The sequence below is a fragment of the Enhydra lutris genome, unplaced genomic scaffold (genome assembly GCF_002288905.1).
Source record: "Enhydra lutris kenyoni isolate GAN:26980312 unplaced genomic scaffold, ASM228890v2 scaffoldscaffold69, whole genome shotgun sequence".
Classification (NCBI taxonomy): Eukaryota; Metazoa; Chordata; class Mammalia; order Carnivora; family Mustelidae; genus Enhydra; species Enhydra lutris.
Genome location: NW_019154153.1, coordinates 2,339,455 through 2,353,769, shown reverse-complemented (window position 1 = coordinate 2,353,769; position 14,315 = coordinate 2,339,455). Strand labels below are relative to the sequence as shown.

Here is a 14,315-nt window from a genome sequence, read left to right as displayed (position 1 = left end):
GGAGAATGTTTTGTATGTGCATGAGAAGACTATGTCTTTGCAACATAATTTTTAAATTTAGATCTTTAGGTAATTTTAAATTTATGCTCATATAGGGTATGAGCAGAAATCTAACCATAGCAAGGCCCAGTTGACCTAATACAATTCATTGACTTCAAATTACTCCTGCTCATATTCTAAATCCCAGTGATCTAATTTTATCAGTACAATACTCTTCTAGTTAGTGGCTTTTTGCAGTATGTTTTATAATCTGATAAGCCAGTCCACACATCATTTTTTTCCTTTCAAATATTTTCTTAGCCCCTGTTATATATATGGATAAATTTAGAATTAATTACCAAGCTCTGAAAGAGCCTTTGGGATTTGGTTTCAAAATGTGTTTGTGGTGTATTTTTAGGTGAAAACAAAGTCAGTTCACAAATAATCTATATACTGTAATTGCCATTTTGTTTCTAAAATTACCTGTATATATAATAAAACAATGTCTCAAAGGATATACAACAAAATATGTAGCAGTGGTCATCTCTTGATGCTAATATTGTCATTCTTTTTTTTCCTGGTGCTTTTGTCTTCCAAATTTTCTACAATGTTTGTGTAGTACTTTTTTTTTTTTAAGATTTTATTTATTTATTTGACAGAGATCACAAGTAGGCAGAGGTGGGTTGGGAGCAGGCTCCCTGCTGAACAGAGAGCCGGATGTGGGGCTCAATCCCAGGACCCTGAGATCATGACCTGAGCCAAAGGCAGAGGCTTTAACCCACTGAGCCACCCAGGCACCCCTGTAGTACTTTTTAAATTAGAAAAAAAAAAAAAAAAAAAACCTGAAAAAATAATAAATGAAAATGTACCCATTAGAAACTTCATGATTATCTACTTAACAAACAGAAGCCAAATGGGAATGGAAGGTATTTCATAGGAAATAAACATGTGACTTGTAGAGAGTGAGTGCAGACACCTGGCTCTGAATATAAACCAAAGATGTCTGGGGTATTCCTGGGAAGGACCGAGATGGGAAACTGAGGCAGAACAGCCATACAGCCTCCTCCATTTGCGTGGTTGACTTTGGTTCTGTTCAAGAGATTTGAGAGTCGTCGCGTCCTCACCTAGCAGTCTTTCCGGGTTGTCGTCTGTGCGGCTAGATTGAGAAGGCACCTGCTTTCCTTGGTTTCCCCGTTTCAGAGACTCGCATTCACACGACACAGCCAGACCTTGAGATGAGTCAAGACTTAGTGTAGTCTCAGTCTGGTCCTTGCGTGTCCTGGTGTTTTAGTCAACATTTAACAGAAAGAAGATTGCAAAATCTGTTCCCAGCTCTTTGATATATTTGAAGCAGCAGCATGCTCATTCTTGGCTCAGGGCACGTAGATTCTGTCAGCGGTGCAGTTAAAACTTGGTTCTGTGTGCTCTTTAATCAACATGCTCTGTCAAGGTAATCTTAACCAACTTAGCAATAATTACAACAACATCTAACATTTGTTAGACATTTTCTGTGTCGGGCATTGTACTGCACTTTATATGAATATCCCACTAAATCCTTAAAACAACCCTATGAATGTTATTGCCCCATTTTATAAATGAGAAAACTGTGCCGGCTGACATTAAGACTCAAAGGGCCTAACCAGAACCTGCATTCTTAATACATTTGGAACTCAATTTTTAATCTCTCTGCTTTCCTAAAAACCTCTGCCTCCTGTATTTTCAGTCTTATTTAATGTCCCCAGCTAGAGCTATCAGAATGATCCTCCCTCCCCTCTCACTGAACTTCACCTCCCATCAGTCCTACGTTTGGGAAGTCTCCTGCCCATCTGTTGCCCTCCGTGTCCCCTGGCCCTGCCCCAGGGCCTCTGGGTTTGCCACAGTAACCTCCCTTGACTGATTCTTCCTTCCACTCAGTCTAACGTGTTTTTATCTTCCCAGTTCTCTTCTGAGAACATGAAGCTGATCATGTCACTGCGCTGTTTAAAAGCTCTTAGACTTCCTTTTTTGTTTGTTTTTTAACCAGATTAAATATGAACTCCTTGGCTTTCCATCCACAGGCCAGCCCCGGTCTGCCTCTTCTCAGCTTCATTGCCTGTCATTCTTTGCGCAGTGCCCTTACCTTACGCTCCAGCCACACTGAAAGGTTCCGTCTTCCCGAGGTCTGTGCAAAGCCCCTTCAGAGCTCTCACATCTGCATTTCTTTCATCTGCTTGAAAGCCTCTTGTTTGATCTCCCTACAGACTCCTATTCTGCTCTCAGACTCCACATCACATACTGCTTGTAGTAGCGTCTTCTCAGACCCCTCCAGGACGTAGCAGTCATTCTCACGTCTTCCCCTGTAGCACGCGTACGGGCCTCGCTTGCGGTAATTAATTATCTGTGTATATGTTTGTCTCCTCCATTAACCTGCATGGATCTCGGAGCAAGAACCAAATGCATTCATCTTTCAGCACCTAGCACACAGGAGGCCCTCGATAAATGCTGGCTTACTGCTTGAAGGAATGTCCAAGAGAGCATTTGAAACGATAGGAGGTTAGAATTATACTTACTCCTAAACAGAGGACTATCTTATGTGTTGCTCCGAGTAATCTCTTTAGCTAAATTAGAGGCCTAAATTAGCAGGTTGTCTGACATACTGAATAAAAGTGGTTTATAGCAAATGGGGAAGGTCTTTTAAATACAAGTTTCCCCAGGATAAAGGACCATTATGCAAGATTAAGATCTGATCTGAGATCACACATGTGCCCCTGTCCCCTGTGCTGGGGATGGGTATGATATTGTGACACACTAGAGAAAATGTTCCCACCGGCATGAGAGCACTGGTGCTGGCTTAACAAGCCTTTGGGACTTGGACTAGTCACCCCTTCATGAGCAAACACTCGATATTAACTTACACCATTTCCTGGTTGGGAACTCTGATGCAGGAAGACTTCCCATAGAAAGTGTCTGTCCTTTTTTTGGTCATTTCTTTTTTTCATGTTCTGCTTTATTAAGATTTAATTGACAAATAAAACGGACATAATAAATGTATAACATGATTTGATACACGTTGGTGAAGATTCCCACACTCGAGGTAATGCATCTGTCATCTCACATCACTCCTTTTTTTTTCCTTATGAGAACATTGCAGTTTTACTTTCTTAGCATATTAATTTATTTTTTAGATGGGGGAGGGGCAGAGGGAGAGGGAGAGAGAGAACCCCAAGTAGGCTCCATGCTCAGTGGTGCGGAGCGCAATGCGGTGCTCAAGCCCATGACTCTTGAGATCATGACCTGAGCCGAAACCGAGAGTCAGATACTCAACCGACAGAGCCACCCAGGCTCCCCTCTCTTAGCATGTTTAATTATACAGTACAATTTAATCAACTATAATCATATTACACATTAGATCCTCAGACCTTATTCAGATTATAACTGAAAGTTTGTACCCTTTTACCAATCTTACCCCATTTCCCCCACTCCCCCAGGCCTCAGTAGCTACCATTGTGCTTTGTGTTTCTGTGAGTGTGACTCTTCCCCACTCCCCCAGATTCCACTTGGAAGTGATACCATGTAGTATTTGTCTTTCTGGCCTATTTCCCTTCACATAATGCCCTCCAGGTTCACCCATGTTGTTGGAAATGCCATTTCCTTATTCGTGAACAATAACCGTTAGCCCAGTGCAAACAGCATCACTTTATTTTATCTGAAATCCATCTTTCCTCTCCCTTTCAGCTTCAGAATGAGCTAGAGAAAGGTGAACGGGACAATGCAGAGCTTCAGGAATTCGCCAATACCATTCTCCAGCAGATAGCAGATCACTGCCCCGACATCCTGGAGCAGGTGGTCAACGCGTTGGAAGAGTCATCCTGACCCTGCTTCATGGGGAGCAGCCAGCCCGGCAGCGCTGCTAGAGTAAACCCGGGAGCCGAGAAAGAGGAGCTGTAAGGAACGGGCACCCAGAAGCTTCCTGGCACCCAACAAACACTACAAACTCTGTCCTATCTTGGTTGGTCCTTCGAGTATGATTCCACCAGCCTCTCTACAGCTGGCATCTGACCTCTGCCTTTCTACCTTGGGTATTGTCTCTACACTAATCCTCCTGATATCCAGGGTGGGTAAGTGGCCAGGTTTCCATGAAGAACTGCCGTCCCGTCATCAGCAGTGGAGAACTCTGGAAGCTGGTGGTTCTGCCCTTACAGAGGGACATGGAGTGGAGAGCCCTTTTTCCTTCTGTCCTTGACATGAGAACTAAACAGGAATCTCCTTGGAGTTCAACATATTGAAAGAAACTTCCCAGTGGACTAGAGAGCTGAGTGTTCTAATATCACAACAGGTGCTTTCTCCTAAAATGGTTAAAAAAAATTTTTTTTTGAAAAAGAGGGGAAAAGAGAGAACAGGGACAAAGAGAAACTGACTCTTCTCTTCTGCTTTCTTTCACGTGTAATGTCTTATGCAGGGGAGCTGCAAGCAGGCCTCATGATGGTTTCATGAACACTAATACCCCGAGTTGGGAGTCTCTACCCAGCCCTGTCTGTCTCACTCATCCTTGCTCTTCTCAACCAGTTAACAAGAGGATGGTGCAGACAGTTCTCCCCCCGGGTCCCTCTGGCTTTAGACCTTTGACCTTATTATACTTCGGCTGTCAGATCACATATCTGGATCTGAAAGAGAAGGGTTTGACGTGAGGGCCTGCCTTCACCACCTACAGCTCTGCTTCTGTGGAAGATGATGGCTCCCTGGGCCTGGGCTGGTTTCTCCTAAACATCTTTCATTGGCATTCTAGGCCCCTGAGCCCCAAAAGAATGTTTCTGCCATCCCACCACCCATGTTTCACGCTCTTGCAGCCCAGTATTTGCTGAAGTTCATGACCCACCTTCCTCCCTTTTACCTTTACATAACCTTGATGTGCACGCCCAGAACCGTATCCTCGAGCATTGTCTGGAATCTCCTTCTGGCACAAATGAATGTTTCTCATCCCTCACACATTCCTTCCTCTACTCTTTCATTCAGAGAATATTTATGAAATGCCTACTGTGTGCAAGTCACTGCTGGGTACCCATCCTTGACAAAAGTCTCTTTTCAGTGAGGGAGAAATGTGAAGGACTCTATGAGACATAACTGCTTGAGTCAGAGCGCTCAAAGGCATACGCTCCCCGCTCCTTCTATCTTAGTAGAGGTTATGTTTTCCAGAAGAATCTTTGACAAATGAGCCTTTCTCATTTCTCATTATAATGGAATGAGTGAGTTTGGGAGGCAGGGGGCCGAGTCATTTACTTGTCTTCAGGATCTTATTGGGTGGGTGGTTCAGGATTGTTGCTGTTACCCCACAAGAGTATAGCGTTTAGGGGGGCTACAGTGGATAGTGTTATCTTAACACATCCACGCACACCACGTGGCACTTGGCCAGCTCCGTGTCACAGATCAGAAAATGGACCCCAAAGTTGCAAATCTGGTTGAAGGTATTGGCATTTTGAAGGGCGTTCTTCCCAAGCCCAGACAATGGCAGTCATAAATAATCAGGCAGCAAGAAAGAGCCCACTTAACCCCAGTCTAGCCCTTTGACCACCTCTCCTGCCAGACTCCCACCAGACACTCACATCTTCTGATAAGAGTTGCTGAGCTAAATATTTTTGTCTTGCATTTCCCTCTTTCCCCCTCCCCAGTTACCTCACCCCAAGAATCCGATGCTGCCTGGAAAGTCACCACGGCTGTCAGTCCAGGATCTTCCCACCAGCAGCCCTTGACTGTCCCATTAACTTATATGGTCATATCTCCAGCTACCCTGATTCCCTGCTGTCAAACAGGCTCCCTGTGAGACAGCTGTAGAATGTTTCCTATCGAAGGTTTAAATGGACTCTGCTCAAAACCTTCTTACTGCGATGCTTCCTGATAGCCCAGCTGGCCAGAAGCGGGCAAGGTGGGAGATGGAGGGGTTAGATGGTTAGTGGTGGTCGTTTGTGGTCAGTCACCACAATTCCATGCACTGCCTGTAAATCCTGTAGAAGGCCCCCTGTATTTTAGGCCTGGAGTATTAGAATCTCACTTTATCTACCATAACACAGAGAACGGAGGGATGAGGACACCCTTGGTAGGACTCCTGCAGAGCAGAGCAGGCAGGAGCAGAGGCCATGCCCAGAGAGGTGGCCCCAGCCCCAGCTGCTGTTCTCTAGACCTGCGAAGCAAGCAGGTCTCCCCGGGTCTTACTCATTCTGTTTCTGCTCTCAAATACAGGACCTGCCACACTTGTCCACTGTGTGGGTGACTCTCACTGTACCTCCTTCCTTCCCCTTTTGTTTTCAACCCTTCCTCTTGCTTCCCTTGGAAGTCCTCTGGACAAGTGCTTCTGAGAAGAAAAATTTCTGGGCAACCATCATCCATCTGGTTTCTGTGAATCTCCTTGATTCCTCCTGGGTGGCCATCAAAAGCCTCAAATGGTTCTGGGGACTTCTGGGTTCTAGATGAAAGTAGGTTCTGGCTAAAATTTAATAGCAGACATGACCAGATTTTATATTACAAGGGCAAAATTACTACAGTGTCTAGCACTTAAGAGTATCTTATTGAGTTGAGATCATTCATCAGGCCACCTTTTCCTAATTGCGCAGTGCCCGTCACACAAAGACTTATCAATACATGGCACTCTTCTAGTGTTCATGGTTTCACAAGGTCACTCAGCTGCTGAGGAAGGTCTGTAGTCTGAACACTCACTGCAGGTCGCCTGTTATATTCACCAAATTTGTCCACTCTATTGGCAAGTCTAGTTGCCCCTTAGCACCTGAAGATCTGCACCCCAAATCAAGGTCATTGTAAAAGGGGACAGGAAGAAGAGTGGGTGGAATTGAACGTGGGGCTCTTGACTGAAAAATACAATGTGATTTTTCTCATCTTTTCATATACCTCTATCCCAGGTACTCACTGAGTTCTTGATGAAGTATCTGAATTGAGATTTACAAAGACTTGGATACCATTTGAAATGGAAAAGATTTTAAATGGGCTTTAATATATTAAGAAATATGAATGGGAATCCCCACATCCATCTCAGCTCTAACCTGTAACCTGGTACCTTATAGTCTAACAAAGAGCTAAGTGCTTCTCTCTCTTCCTTACACTTGATCTTTAGAAATACTAGTAAAGCAGATGGGACCCAAGACTGTCTTCAGGGTCGATAGTGGCAGTGTGACTTAGTACCTTTTGTCAATAAAAGTCTGTTTGATTTTCCACGAGGAGCCCATTGGCTCACCCACTCCTCAGAGAAGAAGAGGAAGTCATCATCAAGCTTTAGTCATCTGCTGAGCTAATCCCTCCCCATGACGTTCAGGATTGACATTTGGATTTGCTGCTAGAGAGTTCTGCTGATCCCAGAACCATCCTGCCCTCCCCTTTGACCCCAGTCATGAAGCACAGGCCCCCTGGCTACCCTCAGGGGTTCTGAGGAAAGAGCACATCAAGAACGTGGTGCCACATTGAATGTGACCTTCCCACCGCCCTTCCTGAGTCACAGTGGGCCGTGTCCATAATATCAGTAACTCATGTCTGCCTCCCCAGCCTCATGTCCCACCCGCAACAGTGCAGAGCTGTGGGAAAGCAAATGAGGACAGAGTAGATGCAGCAGAGCCCACTGACCTTTGCCAAGCCTGCCAGGCCAACCCATCCATCACTGCCACTCCCTGGGCTTCTCAGGACAGCGACTTGAACTGGTCAAAGAAACGTTTTAAAAAGAACCTGGAGTTTGCCCCACGTGGACTAAAGGAATGTCTGGGCAAGAAAAAACACACACACATTACAGGGAAATCCTTCTGAACAAAATGGCTGTCTTTACTTACTCTTTTTAAGCAAAAACTGTTTCCAGACTTTTTAGTGTCAAAACTGTAACCAAGTGTCTCCTGATTTTTTTCCCGATGTGTTTGGCGAGTGCTGTGACCCTCTTGTAGGTGTTTCTCCTCCTGACTCTCTAGGGGGAAAGGTGGTTTTAGGGATTGATGTGGAGGGAGCGGATTTTTGTCCCATCCCGCCTTCTCTTTTGTTTCTCTGCTTGTCAATATTGTCTGTGTGGTTCAGAGCACTGGGGCAGTTACATTGTGTCCATTGTTGAGATTATTAAGATATTAAAAAGTAGTTTGTAGAACTGAAAAGTTAAAGAGCTGTGTTTTAAGAAATGCAAAACGATATCATGTTAATAAAGGAATTCAAGCTATGGGGCAAACTCCTCCCTGCTTCCTCCCAAGCTGGCCGAGGTGGCAGCTGGGCTAGTCCCTTGGAAAACACCAGTGGCCACCCTCCAGGTTGGCGACGGCCTGAGTGAGAGAGCTACTGAGTAAGAATTGGAATCCGGGGCTCAGAGAGTCCCACTGGTGCCAGAGGTCTCCTTTACATCCTCAGGACCTCTGGGTAGACGTTTCAAAGTTTGAGACCCCATAACCACCCTCAGACCCACTTGGTCCCAGCTCCGTGTGCCTAATACTGTGTGGTAACCCGGGCTTGGCCCTGCAGCCGTGCAGCCGGCGGCAGCCCCGTGCGGGCCACAGACCCGCTCTCCCGCCCACTTGGTGCTATGTCAGCCAGGGACCCAGCCAGCATGGGCCCAGCCTGGGCCAGCCTGGAGCCCACAATCCAGGCCGACGAATTGTACTCAGATCTCAGTTCCTTCTGGCTTCAGGCCCCAGATCTTGCCCTTGAAGCTTTTTAGACCCCACATCTCCCATGCCCAGGCTGTCTCCTTTGGCCCCAGAGATGCCATGGTCAGCCAAGAACGGGATCCCTGCGAAGCCTGAGGTGAACTACCCCCTGGGCCAGCACAAGCGCTCCAAGCCTGGCCCTTCTCTCCACGCCACACCAGTATTGCATTCGTGCTCTCATGCAGCCAGACCCACCTGAGCGCCACACCCCGCCCTCGCCGGCCAGCCTGCCCGTGCGGGACTAGCCCACCGGCCCGGGGTCCTGCAGAGCACACCGGGCTGTCCAGGGTGGAGACCCGACGTCTGCCTGGGATCTGCCCCCCTCTGCCCCTGAAGACAAGTGCAGCACTTGAGTGAGAGGCACTGGGGGCCCTGGGCGCGGACTCCTTTTAGCTTGAGTTCCTTGTGACAGTAGCAGCCGCAATGATGGTGTCTGTGATGCAAATGCACCTGCTGCCTTCAACTGTGTGTGTGTGCATGTGTGTGTGTGAGAGAGAGTGAGACGGCCGGAGTCGTGTTACTGACAGGATAATGACATTACAAAGAAATTGTGTTTTAGTCAACTTTGCCTTGATAATTATTGTAAACACTCTGTCCATTTTTTTTTCTTTTTTATTCACAAACTAAATCCATCAGGAAATTATAAAGTTATTTAAAAATCGTGTGCTGTGTCTTTCTTTGAGTCTCATCCAGTCTAATAAGCCAAGGGAGACGAGTCCTCAAATGCCAGAAAAGCAGGGAGAAGCCGGTGGCCTCTAAGAGATGAAAGAGATGAACGCCATGGCAGGTGAGCCAGGAACCAGCTGTGCCCAAACCCCCAGGCCTGCCTGGGGTGAAGGCAGGGATGGAGGAGCCAAGGCTGGCTGGGCCCTGATAGGCCTGGCAGGGTGATGTCCTCAGGAGAGTCGGCCTGCTTTAGGTCCCCACCTGCACTCCAGTTTGGTAGCCCCGCAATTGCTCTTCGAAGTCAATTTCCATCTCCCTTTCTCCTTCCTCACATGCTAGACCCGAAGCCAGTTTCCCCATTTCGCATTGAACTGAGTTTCTGGAGCTTGGGGGGGTGGGGAGCAGCCAGGGCCCGGTGGAGGGGGGGGTTCACTCAGGACTCGGTCTTCACTGAGGTGTACGTGACACGTTAGCTCAGGGGTGCGAGAGCGGTAGCAGCCAACAGAAAGCAAACCCCAAGAATAAAGGAACCAGAGAACCTGTGCTGGAAAATCCCCCAGTGTGGGTATTTGTCTTGGGCCTTACGCTCAATAAGAAAGTATTCTGGGGTGGGGAGGCAGGGCGGACTTCTTGTATGAGAACTAGTTTTCTGCTTAGCTCCATTTATCCATCTACCCTCAGAGGGGCTCAGCCTCCTTGCCTCACTCTGCCCCCCCCTTCCTTGGAAATTCCTGCCCGCTGTGCACGGGCTCTTGGGAATTGGACGGGAGAGTCAGCCGTCGCCCCTCCTGGCAGGTTCTCCCCGCACCTGGGCTCTGGCCTTGCCTCCCTCCACCTGGAACAGCTGCTGAGACGTCCCGCCAGGTGGAGGAACACCTGGGACACCACGCCACTTACAGGACTCAGAACCTGATGTTGCTCATCACGTCGTCATGAAGCGGGAGCGATTTCACTTGTGGAACATGTCTCATACTGCAAAATACAAGATCACAACCACAAGCAGATGTGTCCACAGAAAGCTGTCAGATTACACTGCTCAGCTGTTTCCAGGGTTTTCCATTAATCTTATTTCACTATTTATTTATTCACTCTGTGGTCTACCACCACTCCGTTGCAGACAAATGGACGCAGAGACCATAAGGTTCAAGGAAAATAGGAGAGGAGAACTTGCAATTGAGAATTCCATCCATTAACTTGTTTTTTTTTTTTTTTTCCTTTGAGGAAAAGACTGCTACTATTAGATTTTTTGAGGTGGAATATCTCGGACTGGCTCAAAGATGATTAAGAACTAGTCAGACGTGGGGCACTGGGGGGCTCAGTTCGGTTAAGCGCCGCACTCTGGATTTTGGCTGAGGTGGTGATCTCAGGGTGGTTGAGATCAAGACCCCACATCAGGCTCTGTGCTGGATGTGGAGCCTGCCCAAGAGTCTCTCTCTCTCTCTCTCCCTCTTCCTCTGCCCTGCCCAGCCCTTGCCTTCTCTTGTGTGCTGCCGCTCTCTCTCTCAAAACAAAAACAAAAAAATCTAGTTAGAGTCTGGAGTGGGGGAGTGTTTGAGATCCACGAGCTTTCCCAGATGTCCTGGAAAGAGCCCTGGACTCCCAGCCCAGAGCCTTTGGCTGCTCCCTGACCCCCCAGCCTCTCTTCGACCTTCCCCTTGAAAATAAAGCCGCCTTCATCTAAGCCATAAGTCACAAAGCCATAAGCCATGAGGAATCATATATGATTATGTGTTTCCTTTTTGAAAGCTCCTTTGAGAGTGTAAAGCATAAAATTGCTCTTTTTGCACATGCAATTTGCTTAAAGCCCATCCAGCACGTGGGTCGGGGCGTTGGCGAGGAGCAGGTCACCCGTACAGAAGCATGGGCGGTGGATCAGTGTCTGCCAAAGCTGGAGATCGGATGCCCGCAGCTCGTAATCCCACTATTACCCTGTATGTTTGAAATGTCCACAAGTTAAACACTCACGCCCTTTGATCATGCTCCCCAGTCACCGCACAGGGACCTTTTCCCCAGGATCCAAGTCATCTGCCTTCACAGATGGCCGCCAGAGCCCTCCATTCAGGAGTCATGCTCTGCTGTGTTCTGGGCACCGGTCATGCCAATAAGAGCCTGGGGCGTGTCTCCCAGGACCCAGCTTCAGGGGACCTCACTTCACCAGCTTTCTCTCACTTCATCTTCGTAGCCATCCTGTGAGGCGGGTGCTGCTGTGCCCATTTTACAGATGAGGCATGGGGCAGCGAGACAATCTTCCCCAGGTCCTGCAGCTCAGACATGGGGTTCAAGGTTCAACCTGGCTCCAGCTCTGGCTCCATGGCCTGTGCTCTTTAACCCACTACTGTGGCCGCTTCTTTTGGAGAGCTCGGACCAGTGGCAGAAAGGAATCCCATAAAATGTGGGAACACATAAAATGTGAACGCCATGCTCTTCACAGACCTTCAAGTTTGACCTTGAAAGGTAAACTGCATTTTGCCAGCGGAGGAGTTCAAGGATGAGGGAGGCAGAAAAGAGGGCCTGAGCAAAGACAGGGAGGTGGGAAAGGACGCAGGGTATTCAGGGATAGCAAGCAGTCTAATATCAAGATCGAATACTGCTTGGCTTAAGACCATGGAGGAGAATGGGGCGCCTGGGTGGCTCAGTCCATTAGGCGTCTCCCTTCGGCTGCCATCGTGATCCCAGGGTCCTGCAATTGAGCCCTGCTCGGTGGGGAATCTGCCCCTCCCCACTTCTCCCCTGTCCCTGCTCATGATCTCTCTCTCTCTCTCAACTAAATAAATAAAATCCTTAAAAAAAAAAAGACCATAGAGGAGAAGACATGGTGGCCACAATCATACCTTAAAAGAAGGTTGGATGGGCTCATACTGTGAAAGGTCTCTAATGCTCTGGAAAGGAAGGCCAGACTGGGGGAACCTTAGCCACATCACCACCAGTGACCATAACCACAGCCAGCATAAGAGGCTGGTCAGTAAAAAGAAAGAAAAAGAAAAGCACCTGGATGTTCCCACTCTGGAAAGCATCCAGGCCCTAGTGACCGTGGGGGCTGTGGAGGTGGCCAGGACCAGGTGATGGCTGGAGCCCTGGAGGGAAGTCTCCCAACGCCCAACGTTACAAGGCCGGGAAGTGATGGGCCTCGGGTTAAACCTGGGTCAGTCTGTGTTCGGGTCTCTCTCTGGGCAGGTCCTTTCACCAGCCCCCAGCCCCGCCAGAGCTCGTGGCCAGGCAGGAGCCTCTGTGTGACCGCTGCAGGGCGGGAGGCACCCAGGCCTGCCCTGGGGGCAGTGGGGGGTTCGAAGGAAGAGGGAAATCTTATCGCCCCATTGTCCATCCGGGGGTGGGGGGATGAGGTCTGAAGCCCGGGTGATGTGGTGGCAGCCCTCCCCGTCACCGATCCCTTCCCTTGCCATGCCCCTCGTGGAAGAAGTGACGCCTCTGCCACAGGCAGCGCTCACAGGGCAAGGTGCGCTGGTCCCGGCCTAGTTCCCAGCCACACAGCGACGCCAGCTGGCCTTCGTCCCTCCCTCACTGCATGAGCCCTCCTTCTGGTCTCTCTCTCTCTCTCTCTCTCTCCTTCGGGCTCAGCGCCCCCCTCCCCGCCCCCCCCCAGCACTTCAGCCTGGCTCCCGAGGGTGAAGACCTTGACCCGTGTTCATCTAAGAGGGCGTGTGAGGACAAAACGTCCATCAAATGCAGGGTTTCCGTGCCCAGAAGCCGCCTCGGGCCCCCGGCGGAATGCACACGCAAGGCACAGGTCCTGTTGGATTGCCTTGGGCTTGAATTTTTTATATTATGATTTTATCCTTAAGGAGTGTCGGAAATGAGGCATTGGAGGGAGTCTGTTTGCAATCTTACCTTGCAATGGCGTGCGCAATTGACTGGGGCGGCATCCCGGACTCCTCGCCGTGGGCGTGCGCATGCGTGTGGGTGTGTGCATGTGGAGGTGTGTGTGTGGCAGACGTGTGCTGGAACAAAGCCCAGCCCCGAGAATGTCCGTGTGAGGCCTGCAGCCATGGCTGTCCTTCCCCTGGCAGCGGCGGTAACTGGTCAGCAAAGGGGACACGAACGGCGACCTTGGAAACCCACGGCTCCAGGGTGAGGGGGTGGCTGGAGGTTTTTGTATCCAGCTTTCCTTTGATCCTGATCATGGGCATTGATGATCAGAAGATCCCACAGCTTTGAGGAGTCAGCTGACTCCAGGGAAAAAGAAAAGCCAAGAAGCCAGTCAGCCCTCCTCATCTGTGGGGCTCATCGCTGGCCATCCCCGAGGCACTAGCTGCCCAAAGGACACCCGTCCAGTGGGGCCTGTGCCGTCTCAGGGCGGCTGAATCCAGGCCACACCGGCTCCTGGCCTACACAGCCTCTGTGTGGCCCGCGGGGCTGTGGGGGGACAGGATGCTTATCCCACTGACTGGGCGGAGAACAAAAGTAGCATAGGGCTTGGTGTGTGGGAACCCTGGCCCTGAAATGAAGGAAGAACCAGGTTCTCATCTTCTCTTCGTTGCTTATTAGGTGTGTGGCCTTGGAGAATTCATCTGGCCCCTTTGACCTTCAGTTTTTTCATTTTTAAAATAGAAATAATAGTGCCTAGGGGCACCTGGGTGGCTCAGTGGGTTGAGCATCTGACTCTTGGTTTGGGCTCAGATCATGGTCTCAGGGTCATGAGGTCGATCCCTGTGTCAGGCTCCAAGCTCAGTAAGGCATCTCCTCAAGATTCTCTCTCTCCCTCTGCCTCCCCCACCACTGTCTTTCGCTCTCAAACAAATAAATAAATCTTTAAAAAATAAAGAACAGTGCCCACTTTACAGGTGTATAGTGAAGCTAGGCGAGCTGATGCATGGGAAGGCTCCCGGGGGCCCCTGCAGCTGTTTGTGGCACTAATCAGCACAGATGAGCCATCCTGGGCCTGGGAAACCCTTCCTGGATCGCACCCACCATCTGCAGGATAGAATCATCCCCGTGACCTCAGAGTAAATCCACGTGTTATTTTGCCTAAAGACTTGCCAAGGAGACCACCACCTGCCT

The 14,315-nt window shown here is 49.2% G+C and overlaps 1 protein-coding gene across 1 annotated transcript in view; it reads left to right on the top strand.

The window, feature by feature from the left end:
* Positions 1-4,352, top strand: part of LOC111159681 (ELKS/RAB6-interacting/CAST family member 1) — a 510,890-nt gene extending 506,538 nt beyond the window's left edge. The window contains exon 18 of the mRNA XM_022522253.1: positions 3,694-4,352. Coding sequence (XP_022377961.1) covers positions 3,694-3,831 — 138 coding nt within the window. The 3' untranslated portion in view covers positions 3,832-4,352. The remainder of the gene's footprint in view (positions 1-3,693) is intronic.
* Positions 4,353-14,315: the final 9,963 nt, after the last annotated feature.